This window comes from Prorops nasuta, unplaced genomic scaffold, assembly GCF_024137725.1.
Source record: "Prorops nasuta isolate Cenicafe-Biocafe unplaced genomic scaffold, Cenicafe_Pnas_1.2 PNAS00009, whole genome shotgun sequence".
NCBI classification, from domain to species: Eukaryota; Metazoa; Arthropoda; class Insecta; order Hymenoptera; family Bethylidae; genus Prorops; species Prorops nasuta.
In genome coordinates this window covers 5,607,977-5,620,988 of record NW_027116806.1, presented here as the reverse complement: position 1 = coordinate 5,620,988, position 13,012 = coordinate 5,607,977, and the positions used below count along the sequence as shown (strand labels likewise).

At 32.1% G+C, this 13,012-nt stretch overlaps 3 protein-coding genes and 1 long non-coding RNA gene across 5 annotated transcripts; 3 read left to right on the top strand and 1 right to left on the bottom strand.

The window, feature by feature from the left end:
* Positions 1–1,485: 1,485 nt before the first annotated feature.
* LOC136776303 (uncharacterized) lies at positions 1,486–4,025 on the bottom strand. The gene is made up of 5 exons (XR_010823052.1): positions 3,596–4,025; positions 3,309–3,533; positions 2,856–3,064; positions 2,724–2,792; positions 1,486–2,661 (listed from the first exon to the last, which is right to left on the bottom strand). It is a non-coding gene; the product is annotated as an uncharacterized lncRNA (long non-coding RNA).
* Positions 4,026–6,201: 2,176 nt separating this feature from the next.
* LOC136776299 (trypsin-like) lies at positions 6,202–8,027 on the top strand. Its single transcript, XM_066731722.1, has 4 exons — positions 6,202–6,358; positions 6,440–6,758; positions 6,875–7,184; positions 7,715–8,027. The coding sequence occupies exons 1-4, from the start codon at positions 6,289–6,291 to the stop codon at positions 7,880–7,882; spliced, it is 867 nt and encodes a 288-aa protein (XP_066587819.1). The 5' UTR covers positions 6,202–6,288; the 3' UTR covers positions 7,883–8,027.
* Positions 8,028–8,177: 150 nt separating this feature from the next.
* Positions 8,178–10,509, top strand: LOC136776300 (trypsin-3-like). 2 transcript variants are annotated; one of them, XM_066731724.1, is made up of 4 exons: positions 8,178–9,336; positions 9,407–9,722; positions 9,833–10,139; positions 10,222–10,509. In XM_066731724.1, exons 1-4 carry the CDS (start codon positions 9,276–9,278, stop codon positions 10,390–10,392), a joined length of 855 nt encoding a protein of 284 aa, XP_066587821.1. In that variant the 5' UTR covers positions 8,178–9,275; the 3' UTR covers positions 10,393–10,509. The 2 variants fall into 2 exon arrangements, with proteins under 2 accessions (XP_066587821.1, XP_066587820.1); XM_066731723.1 differs by having other exon boundaries at positions 8,178–9,722.
* A 1,378-nt stretch (positions 10,510–11,887) lies between these two features.
* Positions 11,888–12,890, top strand: LOC136776205 (trypsin-1-like). Its single transcript, XM_066731586.1, has 3 exons — positions 11,888–12,216; positions 12,330–12,636; positions 12,723–12,890. The coding sequence occupies exons 1-3, from the start codon at positions 11,888–11,890 to the stop codon at positions 12,888–12,890; spliced, it is 804 nt and encodes a 267-aa protein (XP_066587683.1).
* The last annotated feature ends 122 nt before the right edge of the window (positions 12,891–13,012 follow it).

Genomic DNA, 13,012 nt, shown 5'->3' with positions numbered 1-13,012 from the left:
TCACGATAAAGATAGAAAGTTTTTAAAAAGCGCCTCGTTTCGTGAGGATCTATACCATTGCGTGAAAACTGTCCCTATTTCGCTTAAAGAGGCTTATGACTATAAATCTAAAGAGTAAGCTGACAATATAAACTATAAAATATAATTGTAACACTACGTACATTCAAATTTTTTTTCAATGGTTCATTTTTTCCTCAATTAATTGAAATATAGACATATCGAAGCATCCAAATTTCTAAGTTTGAAATATTTAAGAAGTACTCTAAAACGGAAAAGACATCAAACTTGTCCTTTTAATCCAAAGAAACTGAGTGATATAGGTCTCATTCAGATGAATGAAATATGGATGCAAGCCTTACAATTTAATATTGATAAAGAAAATCACTACATCGCAATTGATGTTGTACAATTAGACGCATCTTGTCAAGTAATTTTATATGACGTTAAATTGATAAGAATGTTTGTGAAAAGTGATGAATATAGCATTGATGGAACATTTTATTCAATGCCCAAATTAATTGGAATTTCTCAATTGGTGACAATTATGGGTAGAATAAATAATAAAGTAATGTTATATTTTTGTATGCAATACCGACCCTTTTTCAACTTTATAATTCAATTCAATTAATTAATGAATTTTAAATATTTAAGTTTCTACCGTGTATATGGGTTTTAATGAGCGGAAGAACTGAAATCGAATATATTCGGTTATTTAGGTATTTAAAGGATTCTGTTCTTAAAGATTTAAACGTTTCCAAGATAATTTCTGATTACGAATTTGCACTCCAAAATGCAATAAAAACTGTTTTTCCACACTGTACATTAATGGGATGTTATTTTCATTATGTGTATGTAAGTATAACTTTTATGTGTTAAACCTAAGCAACCGGAACTAATATTTTTGCTTTCAGAATGTTAGGAAATACGCAAAGAAATTAAAAATCTACAGTATTTTAAAAGGGAAATCAGTAAAAGTTCACATAAAGGGAATTTTTCTATTAAGGAAATTGTTTAATTTACCACTGCTGCCTTCATCCTACATTAAAACTGGATTTGAAATCATAAAAAATAACATTAACGCCAGTAATGATTTAAAAGAAATCGTTCAATTTATAAAGCTAATAAGATATATTGAGGATTTCTGGATGAAAAAAGTCGATGCCAATGTACTTAGCGTTTTTCAATGTGAACGGCGAACGAACAACAATCAAGAACGCTATCATAAGTCTTTAAACGAGATGATGAGACATAGGCCAACACTTTATAAATTTATATGTAAGTAATCTTTTCATCTATTATTAAACACAAAGTTAAAATATTTTTAAATCTGCAGTGAAATTAAAAGACTTGATCATCAAAACGGTTATACAAATAAGCCAACTAAATAATGGTTTGGTTATTACTACCACCAACAGACGGAAGTGTACAACAAATTTTGATTTATGGTTAAAGGAAAGCTGGGAAAAATTAAATAGATTACAAACAATGAGCGATGAGTCAAAAATTAGACAAATTGACGAGTTTTTATCTACATCAGTATATCAGAACAAACTTTTAATGAAAAAAATTAGAGATATTTTAATCAAGGATTCATTCAATCTGAAATAAAATTTTAATTAGCATGAAAATAATTCCATTTATAAATATAGTAAAGAAGTTTTTCGTCAGGCTATTCAATATAGTTATTTTTAACTTTGATTTACTCCATTGTAACATAAGTTTCAATTGCATTTATATAAATTCTACTAGCTCCTGCAAAGAGTTATAAAGATTCTCCTTCTAAAAAAATAAATTAATACTTTATGTACATACAATCTACTGATGTATTTATTTTCCAATTGTTTCATTACGCTTATACATAATCTTTTATTCAATATTTTCCATTCATACTTGCATCTACAACTGTTTCTTTCTATATTATTGTATCTACTATACTAATTACATGTATGATTTTTCTATCCATCAATTCTTTCCTCTTCTCTTAATAGTTTCCTCACTTTTATTTTTAAGTCTAATCCTCCCTTCTAACAACATTTTTGCCAAGAGCTCTCTCAATTTTCATTCCTGCTTTCCCTGCACACAGCATCAACTTTCTTATATTTCGTTCACTATGTAGCCTACACCTTACAACCGTTTGTCATTCTATTTATTTCGTTCTATTTTCAATACAGTAATGTATCCTTAATTTCATATTCCACCCGTTGCTTCGTCAATCTACATCTAATCCTTCTTCCCTTCTGATCCATCCTTTTCTATTCCATTCCATCATTCTTGTACTTCTTCGTGTTGCAACATGTAAACTATAAAGCTCTATATAATATCCCCCTCCCCCTCCCTGTATCTAGCTATCTCTTATTTGCTCTTCTCATTTCTTCCTATTACATTTTTTAATATTTTCCTTTAATCTGTCGATCTCTTTTTCTCTTCAACTCCAGATACATTTTTCCTTAAAAATATTATAATCTCCCTTTTGTCAGTGTTCATTTCTAACTATTTTCTTTTTTATATATATCTCTTCTAAGGTATAAGATATAAAATAAATTTTGTTGTTTCTTATCCTTACATCTTTTTGATTCTTCCCTTTCATTTTAATACCTTATTTCTTGATGAGCTGTATCAATATATTGAATAGTTTACACAAACTAGATTTAAGATATAAACCTATAAAAAAAGAAGTATTGACAAAAATGGAGGTTTCATTTCTGTATAGAATCATTACATACCGGTATCTTTTGTGAATCACGTTTAATATTTTCAAACTTATCAGCTTTAACCTTGTGCGCTCATAGTATCTAAAATAAGAGAATTAAAAAAGAAATAATAAGAATAATACTTTTCTAACTACAATAACTTACCGCTACTCAAATACTGGGTACTGCGAAGGGAATAATTAATTGATTATAGCAAATAGGAATAAATTCACGCAGTTTCTCCACTACTATGTCCTTTGTTGTAGAATCTGTATTCTCCAATTATACCATAACTTTAACATAGGTTTGCTGCGTACAGCTTTGCTCCATAAAATATGATAGACAATATATTTACAGCAATTCCATCCTCAATTCTATAAAAAATAAATAAAATTTATAGTAGAGAGAAAACCTCTGCAACACTTTTGAAATACGTATGAAAACTCTCATATTTCACCCTACATCAACAAAATATTTAGTTATCATATGTATAATGTATCCCTAGACCACTGAATAGCACTTCCCTACTGACATTGTTAGAGTAATGTGTCTCAAAATTATATCTTAAAGTTAACATTTTTATAAAAAGCTAATTTATGAATGTATCCATTTTCATACCACTAATGTTAAGCCATCTGAATAATTGCTCAACATATGTATTCTTTTTTTAAAGTTTTAACTTTGTATATTTTTCAACTTCGATCATGGCTCTATAAAATGTTGGTGGATTATCCCATTAAGCAAACTATGGTACATCAGTTAATGATTTGTGCTTAGCCGCTCTGTATATACTGATGCTCTGCTGGGGGGAACAGGAGCAACAACAATTATCTTCTATATCCGCTGTAAATTATTTAGAAGTGAAGGTATTTATACTGTATGACTATAATTGAAAACAAGGTTACCTGTCCTTTTATCCTTGTACGATAAGCTAAAGTGCTTCTTTATATAATCTCAATAAAAGAGTCAGACCCATAATATGTGAATAAAAACCAATTATTCCATGCGCTTTATCTTTAAAAAGTAAAATTAAGGCAAAGTAAACATTCTTTATTTAGAGTAAACTTTTATTTTATTTTTATGTGAATTGAGTTACTCATCTGAAATTGTGTTTTTCCTATAATTCTCCTCTTAATTTGAATAAATGAACATTCCATAAATATTTATAAATATTATTATCGTCTTCAAAATCTTCGAATTTTGACAGTTCATGATATTCTTTTCGCTACACTGTACCCACCGGAAACACATGACTGATCTTTAAGCCCTATATTTTCTGCAATTCATTTGACAACATAGATTGTGTTCACCTCATGGAAAGTGTTACCGTCGACGCCATCTTGTCACTAGAGAAAAGTAGGACAATTGACCCACTACCAAATCAAATACTGGTAACTGAGATGTTTCATGTTCCTTCAAATATTTATTTTCTTTGAAGATTAAGATTGTTAAATGATGAATTTGATTTGAGGCTTACTCATAGTGTTTTCTTTTAGTATTTTACAGTCATTGTGCAAGTGTATTATAGCAAATAGTAATACTTGTGCTTTGACTTAAATACATTTGGTACAATGGAATTAAAAATCCAAGGAGGAAGATTCGCACACATACTGACTATTGGAGTTGAATAAAAAATTGGGCTTTTCACTCCTGCATTCTGGAACTTGACACAGGCAAAGATGAAAGCATTGAAAGATTGGCAAAGTAAGAATAAGCCAATATTCAGAAAAACGTCATCTATTGCTCAGCCATAATTTAAGGATGAAATTCATTAGATGAAATTCTGTAAAATTGAGTTAGTAACTGCTGATTGTTTTCCTCCGTTACTTATGCTAGTATTCTAGGCCAAAAGCAGTATACTGGTCATTGGTATGGATGAAAAAATGTACGTTTATTCTCAATTGAAACTCAGTCCAAAAATTAATGGTTTCCACTCCATTTTGCAGCACCAGAAATCCGACCAGTTTCAACAGTGTATAGAAATTAGCGAAACGAACACATTTGAGGACTCTGGCACAGGAAATGTTATAAGGACGACTCGCCAATGTATCTCCTATATCACCTTTGTCAAGAATTAGCAGCATAAATGTGATAGTAATTGGTGCTAAAAAGAAACGTGGTATGCAAAATGACATTGTCAGCTTTGAATATATGCTTGATTGTAGCTTATTCAAAGCTTTGCGAATTACTTGTCCAGTCTTGCCCCAGTATCAACTCAAGTAGTTGATGAAACTAGTGAAGTCTGGCAAGGTCAGATGGTGGTAAAAGTCAAATGTTGATAAACAGAAAATGTAAATTAATTAAAACATACATTTTACTTAATTATTTTTATATGTTGAAAGTATGTTTATTGAGTATGAAAAATTTAATCAAACTTTTATTATAGTGAAACTGAAAACATTAAACAAGTAGCCGGGGCATTAATTATGAAGTTCATTTATGCAGAATGCATTACAAATATCAATAAATTCAATGTGTTGACTGTGATATTTTTTCAATATTAATATATATTATTTTATTAGTTAAGCGCTGCTGTTTCAACAAATGAGAAGTGTGGAAATTTTCTTTAAATTCTGTAGAAAAATTAAAAGAATTATTTAATTTTTTAAATATTATACTCTTACAAAACGTTATGAAATCCCACAAAAAACAGACTTCGCCTGTAAAAAAAAGACGGCAAGTACATAAGCCATCTCGCATAAATAATATAGTAAAATTATCCAATTAAAAAAAGTAGTGAAATCCAAATATTAGGCAAGTATATTTTATTACCTTAGCAAAAGTTAAATTTTCGAAAAAAAAAAGGAACAAAAAAGTTACTTGCCAGGCCCGTAATGTCCATGCACAGTGGGAAATTGAATTGTGTGTAAGATTCAGCTATAGCGTTGTATAGCAAATTTCATGTTAAAATACAGAGTGAAGTTAGCCGAACCACATACGATTCTATTTCTCACTGTGCATGGACATTAACGGGCCTGGCAAGTAACTTTTTTGTTCCTTTTTTTTTTCGAAAATTTAACTTTTGCTAAGGTAATAAAATATACTTGCCTAATATTTGGATTTCACTACTTTTTTTAATTGGATAATTTTACTATATTATTTATGCGAGATGGCTTATGCACTTGCCGTCTTTTTTTTACAGGCGAAGTCTGTTTTTTGTGGGATTATACAATAACACGTGAGTATTTTTCATTGATTACAGAAATACACACTTGACACTCTGCAATAAGAAAAGAGAACGCTTCTAAATGGGTAAAAATGACTGCAAGAAAATACCCACTTATAAGCACCAAAGTACGAAACTTAGCTTTTCCAGTATACTGATAATACTGACATGTGTAGCATTCCGCACAAGTATATTAAATCTCTTCTACAGGATTTCCTTCTTAATGTTCGATTTAAGATTGCGACAGTTATTAGTTTTACGCGGCTTATCTTCGTTTTTTTATCTTATCAGACGCAAATTATAAGTTTTGTTCCAAGCTTATCATTTTCCGAAGCGATTCCAAGCGATAACCTGTTATCGTTGCTTCAATACAATAGTATATAAACATTAGACATACAACGGGAGCTCAAATCGATTAGAATCGGAAGTAAGATGCTGTCTTTGAGAGTCCCAGCTGTTTTCTGCCTTTTGGGATTGTTCGAAGGCACACTTGGTCGTTATGGTGAGTTTTTATCACACATCTCTCTCTTCTTTTTCTATTAAACTTACATAATAATACTCTTTTTCATCTGGCGATCATTAGTTGAGCCAAGGATAGGCTACAGTCTACCAACCCTTAGCAATCTTATCGACAGTCGCATAGTGGGAGGTTCGACGGCCGAAAGAGGTCAGTTTCCGCATCAAGTCTCTCTACAATGGAAACTGTACGAATCTCAGCATTTTTGCGGTGGTGCTATTATCAACCCTAATTGGGTCTTGACGGCTGCTCATTGCATACTCGCTCTTCCGAACTACGGTACCTTCAGCATTAAAGCGGGAAAGTATCAGATCAACGTCGATGAAGACACTGAGCAAACGATCGTAGTTGAAAAGAGCATCGTCCACAAGCAATTTGGTATAAAGTAAGTATACACAATAGTTAATTGCTGTATACGAGAAGAGTGATTGATTTGTTCTCATATTTGGTTTTCCTTCATTCCTTCTCTGTCTCGATGATTTCGCCCATCTACGCGTACAGTGGTGTGGGACCTTACGACATTGCTTTGGTCAAACTGAAGAAACCGTTGACTCTGTCGAAATACGTAGCTCCGATCAAGTTACCATCACCTGGTGCAGAGCCTAAAGGAACGGTAGTGCTGTCTGGTTGGGGCTCCATCTCCAAAACGAAAGATGTCAAAATGCCCAACGAATTACAAACGGTGGAGATGCCAGTTATTGATTATCAGACTTGCAAGGAGTCTTTGAATAAAATCATGGGAGGATATTCGCCAGTGGCGGAAACGAACGTCTGCACGGGACCCTTGACCGGTGGAATCTCTGCCTGCAGTGTTAGTATTATAATATTTATATTATGCTTTAAATATAATATTATAAATTCATGAGTTTATTGCAAAGGATTTATTTATTGGCAAAGTGAATATAGAATCTGATTTGAGAAGAAAAAAATGACATTTTTTTAATATTTTTAATCTTTTCGAAGTGGTTTAACAATATGATTGTGTTAAAAGTCTGAAAAAATGGTATGCAGCTAGATAAATATTAATCATGTTAGAAAAATTTATAAGAGATTTTTTAGATATGATACTAATGATGAAGAAAGTCTAATCAATTTATTATCAATCTTATCATGTCTACAAAATATTCTTATAAATATTTTTTAATATTTACCAAACGGCATAACAATTTATACAACTTTTTGATATAAATGTGTTTTTATGTAACTCGATAATGATTAACAGTATTACAAATTTTTATAAGAATTTTCTTCTCAGAATCTGTCCCTCTATATAAAATTTCTGCATTGGCCTCGACTTATGAAATAACCTATTAATATTATTTTTTCTTTCTGCTTCTTCAGGGTGATTCAGGTGGACCCTTGATATCCTATAAATCCAAAGATGAGGCCGAAGTAGTGGGCATTGTTTCTTGGGGTATTATCCCTTGTGGATCTTTTGGTGCTCCTTCCGTCTTCACAAAAGTTTCTTCGTACATCGACTGGATACATGATACTATTGCTGCCAATTAAAACCATCCCTTTCTACTCTTACCGAAATTTTAATACATAGTTTACAACTTTAAAATTAATTTATATTTTAAAGATGAAAACAATGTTGTAGTACACAATTCAAAATTTTGTTATTAAAAAAATAAAAATTATTATTTTTGATTTACGATTGGAGTAACATATATATAATATTTTCTTTTACTGCTCCGTTTACTATCATTGGTTTATTGATTTTATTGCTAGAGCTTCAATGTCAGTGCAATAATACGTTGCATTTTAGGGAGGGAAAGGGAGCTTGATAGTTAGTGGGGTTTAAGTCTTTTAAAACAGTTGTTTCGATTTTGATAGAACCAGTTTCCTAAAGTGTATACTAGCTGTATAGCTTACATGAGAGTAAATGCATAGCTAAATGTTTATGTGATAAAATTAAATTATTTTATTATAATGCTGTCAGTTGGACTTATATATAATAATGTAAGGATTTGCTTTCTGGTTTAATATTAATATTTGATCAGCATGGTAAAAATCCTTATTTTCCTTAAAAGAGTACGTATTTCAGTATCTTTGGAATTTTATAAAACCATCAGTTCTAGCGATATTAAATATATCAGTAATAGAATCGTATGTAGTTCGGCTAACTTCACTCTTTATTCTAACATCAAATTTACTACACTACGCTATACCTGAACCATACACGATTCATTTTCCACTGTCCATGGACATTACGGACCCGGCAAGTAACTTTTTTGTTCCTTTTTTTTTTCGAAAATGTAACTTTTGTTAAGGTAAAAAAATATACTTGCCTAATATTTGGATTTCACTACTTTTTTTAATTTGATAATTTTACTATATTATTTATGCTGGACGATTGATGTACTTGCCGCCTTTTTTTACAAGCGAAGCTTGTTTTTTGTGGGATTAAATATATCAGTAATAATTATCATTAGAAATGTATGTATAAGAATATTTTTTGTCTCGTTTGAAACTATATGTTGGATGCCGTGCAATACAAAGGCTATAAACACCTAGACAAATCAATCAAAAGATCTATACGGGAATATTGAAAATACGTAGTTATATATATATATAGTTATCGAAATTAAACACTTTAGTACCCATAGTTTACCGATAAAACTATCACAATATAGTCCCCACGAGTGCATTAATTCTTTTGTGTAAGATTTTTCTATTAATCTTTTCTCTCTGAAATTAAATCTTTTATTAATTTTAGTTTAACAAAGCGAATCAGAAGTATGTATCTATCTTATCAAGAATACCTGACACATTTAATTTGAAGAGTCTTGGATTTGGAAGGGAACGCAGGTGATAGCTTGTAATTACTTCATCAATAAAATAGTATATAAACGTTTCAGATTTACAAAAAGAGCACATATCAATCCTAGTTAGAAAAAAGATGCAGTCTTTGAAAGTAATCGCTTTCGTTTGCCTGGTTGGAAGCGCACTTGGTCACTATGGTGAGATATGTTAATCTGTCTCTTTCCACTACATATATAATGACATATCTTTTTATCTCGTGTTTATTAGTTGAGCCAAGAGTTGCCCAAAATTTACCAAAAGTTAACAATCTTATGGAAAGTCGTATAGTGGGAGGATCCAAGGCAGCAAAAGGGCAATTTCCATACATTGTTTCTATACAATTGAAAGACGAAGACGATTTCCATTTTTGTGGTGGGGCTATCTTAAGCCCTGATTGGGTTGTAGCAACTGCTTCATGCTTCGACATTTTCTCCTCCTACGAAAACATTATCATTAATGCAGGGACAAACAAGGTCAGAGGCAACGAAGACACTGAGCAAAAAGTTGGGGTTGAAAAGGTCATGAGGCACGAAAAATATCGGCAGTAAGTGCCTCGTGCAATTATTATATACACAAGTTACAAGTTCTTCTTTTAATTGTATTTTTATTAAATTATCTGTTTCTACGAATCGATCGATCGATCGACGCACGAAGGTGGGTCGTTGCTTACGACATTGCATTGATCAAGTTGAATAAACCGTTGTCCCTATCGAAATATGTAGCTGCGATCAATTTACCAGCAGCCGGCGCAGAGCCTAGTGGAATGGCAGTGTTGTCCGGTTGGGGCTCCATCTCTTCGACGAACGAAAGAATTATGCCGAATGATTTGCATATGGTGATCGTGCCAATCTTAGAATTCCGGACTTGCAAGGAGGCCCTCGATAAGTCCGTCGGATCCGAAGATCTAAACGAGAGGATGGTCTGCACGGGTCCTTTGACTAAGAGAGTCTCTGCTTGCCTTGTTAATATTATAATATTTGTACCATATGTTTCATATACAAAACCATCAATTTTATAGTAAATAATTATTGTCTCGTTTTTAGGGCGATCATGGTGGACCCTTGGTAGGCCTTAATTCCCAAAACGGGATCGAATTAATTGGCCTTGTTGCCTTCACCATAGGCAACCCTTGTGGATCACAACCAGTTCCTACCATGTACACCAAGGTGTCCTTCTATGTTGATTGGATTCGAGAGAGAACTGAACCAAATTGAACGCTTTCCTTTGCGATCACTGAATTTCTAATCTATTTTTGAATTTAAAGACGAAATTATTTTCTACAAACATGCAGAAATAATGTATAGTAATGCGAAAATTAAAATGATTTGATTAAAATCATAAAATTTATTGCTTTTGATTTATGATTGGAGTAACAGATCTATGAAGTTTTTTCGCTCCGTTTCTTATAGAATCGACAAAAGATGTTTATCGTTAAATATTTTCCAGTTAATAATCAATATACACTATTTATTTAAAATATGATGAGCATTTATAAACACTAAAATATTATTTATTACTTTTACTGATACATTTTAAGTTAACATGGAAATGCTGATATTTATATGTATAAATTTATTAATGGTAAGCATGTCTGTGCGTGATACGATTAGATTAATTACCATGCATTTATGTAGTTAATGTTTCATTCTAAATAAAGATTATTTGCCAATAGAGTTTTTTCTTTAATAGAAGGTTTTCGATAAAAACATTAAATATGACTTCAATGCCATTGAATTGCTTTACCTAATCAAATTTTATTCTAGAATATCCTTATACGACGATTGAAATAACTTAAAAGCTATATAACTATACTAGGGAATGGGATAATAAAGTAGTTCTACACTTTTATGTTATCTTTCCAGTCTTAAATAATTTTTTATTATTAATTTGTTTTAATAACCTATGCTTCTCTCTCTCTCTCTCTCTCTATATATATATATAACATTTGTTATAGTACTTCCTATTCCAGTTTTCATTGAATAAAAGGCAACATTCCAAAAACAAAATCTTTCTTAGATTAATTTGCTCGAAGAATTGAATACTACTAAAGGTATGAATGAAAAAAAAAAAATTTTTATTAAAAAAAAGGAATGTGAAGAGAATGTAATTTATAATTTTGTAAATGTATGGTATTGCGATTATCAAAATACATGCGAACGTTTTTCAATTCTTTGAAATCTACAAACTTGAGAGAATCTTATAGAAAAAATATACTTTGAAGTGGATGAAACACGACTAAAATGGAATTGGCTACTAATGGTCAGAAAGATAAGACACTTTACATTGGTAATTAACCGATAAAACAGACACGATAGTGTACCGCCAGTATATCAATTCTTTTTTAAAAGATTTTCCTATTAATCTTCGATCTGAAATTGAACTATTTTCTGATTATAAACAGGGAGTATCACACGTTTCTATTTTATCAGATGTAGCTCCCAAGTTTCATTCGAAGAATCCTGGTTTTGGAAGGGATCACAGGAGATAATTCGTAATTAGGTCATAAATAAAATAGTATATAAACATCTCAGAATCACAAGGAGCACACATTATTCCAAGTCCGCTAAAAGATGCAGTCTTTGAAAGTTATCTCTTTGCTTTGCCTGATCAGTAGCGCTCTTTGCCACTAAAACACTGCAATGGTAACTTATTTTAACCGGTCTCTTTCCACTATATATATATATATATATAACAACATATCTTTTTACCATGTGTTTATTAGTTGTGCCAAGGATAGGCCACAATTTACCAAAAGCTAGCAATCTTATAGACGGTCGTATAGCGGGAGGATCCAAGGCCGCAAAAGGTCAATATCCGCATCAAGTTTCCATGCAAATGAAAAACACAAACAATTACAATTTTTGCTCTGGTGCTATTATCAGCCCCAATTGGATCTTGACGGCTGCTCAATGCATGGATGGTATCCCGTCTTACGAAAACCTTGTCATCACAGCAGGAATAAACAAGCTTAGGGGCAAGGAAGATACTGAGCAAACGGTTGGGGTTGAAAAGGCCATCGTGCACGAAAAATACAAGGAGTAAGTGTGCAATATACAACTGTTATACAAGTTATCTGGGAATCTTTCTTCTAATTTTGTCTTTTTTAATCTGTTACTTTGCTCTCTACGAATTCCTCTATCGACATGTGAAGAGAGTTAGCTGCTTACGACATTGCACTGCTCAAGTTAAGTAAACCGTTGACCCTATCAAAATACGTAGCTATGATCAATTTATCGGAAGCTGGCGCAGAGTCTAAAGGAACAGTAGTGCTATCCGGTTGGGGATCCACCTCCTCGTCAGACGACGCAATTATGCCGAATGATTTGCAAAAGGCGGACTTGGCAGTCATTGATTTTCAGACTTGCAAAAAGGCCCTCGAGAAGTCTGACTCCGCCTCATTTTTCGATGAGAGGATGGTCTGCACGGTTCCTTTGACCGGTGGTGTTTCTTCCTGTGACGTTAGTAGATTATAATATACCATATACCTCAAATATAAAATTACATATATATGTTAATCGTAATAAGTTTTTCTCTCGTTTTGCAGGGCGATTCAGGTGGACCCTTAATAGACACTAATGCCATAAACGAAACCGAAATAGTCGGCTTGGTCTCCTGGGGCGTACTCCCTTGTGGTTTACTTAATGCTCCTTCCGTCTATACCAAGGTGTCTTCATACATTGACTGGATTCAAGAAAAAGTGGCTGTAAATTGAACGCCCTCCTTTGCTATCTCCGAATTTTTAATCCATTTTTGGACTTGAAGACGATGTTTTTTATATAATGATACAAAGAATTGTAGTAATAGGAAATTCAAAATGTTATGATTAAAATAATA

Coding starts and splice junctions, on each gene's coding strand:
- LOC136776299 (XM_066731722.1), top strand. CDS start 6,289: ATGCTGTCTTTGAGAGTCCCAGCTGTTTTCTGCCTTTTGGGATTGTTC. Junction 6,359..6,439: donor AGGCACACTTGGTCGTTATG/GTGAGTTTTTAT, acceptor GGCGATCATTAG/TTGAGCCAAGGATAGGCTAC. Junction 7,185..7,714: donor GTGGAATCTCTGCCTGCAGT/GTTAGTATTATA, acceptor CTGCTTCTTCAG/GGTGATTCAGGTGGACCCTT.
- LOC136776300 (XM_066731723.1), top strand. CDS start 9,334: ATGGTGAGATATGTTAATCTGTCTCTTTCCACTACATATATAATGACA. Junction 9,723..9,832: donor AGGCACGAAAAATATCGGCA/GTAAGTGCCTCG, acceptor CGACGCACGAAG/GTGGGTCGTTGCTTACGACA. Junction 10,140..10,221: donor AGAGAGTCTCTGCTTGCCTT/GTTAATATTATA, acceptor TCTCGTTTTTAG/GGCGATCATGGTGGACCCTT.
- LOC136776205 (XM_066731586.1), top strand. CDS start 11,888: ATGTGTTTATTAGTTGTGCCAAGGATAGGCCACAATTTACCAAAAGCT. Junction 12,217..12,329: donor GTGCACGAAAAATACAAGGA/GTAAGTGTGCAA, acceptor CGACATGTGAAG/AGAGTTAGCTGCTTACGACA. Junction 12,637..12,722: donor GTGGTGTTTCTTCCTGTGAC/GTTAGTAGATTA, acceptor CTCGTTTTGCAG/GGCGATTCAGGTGGACCCTT.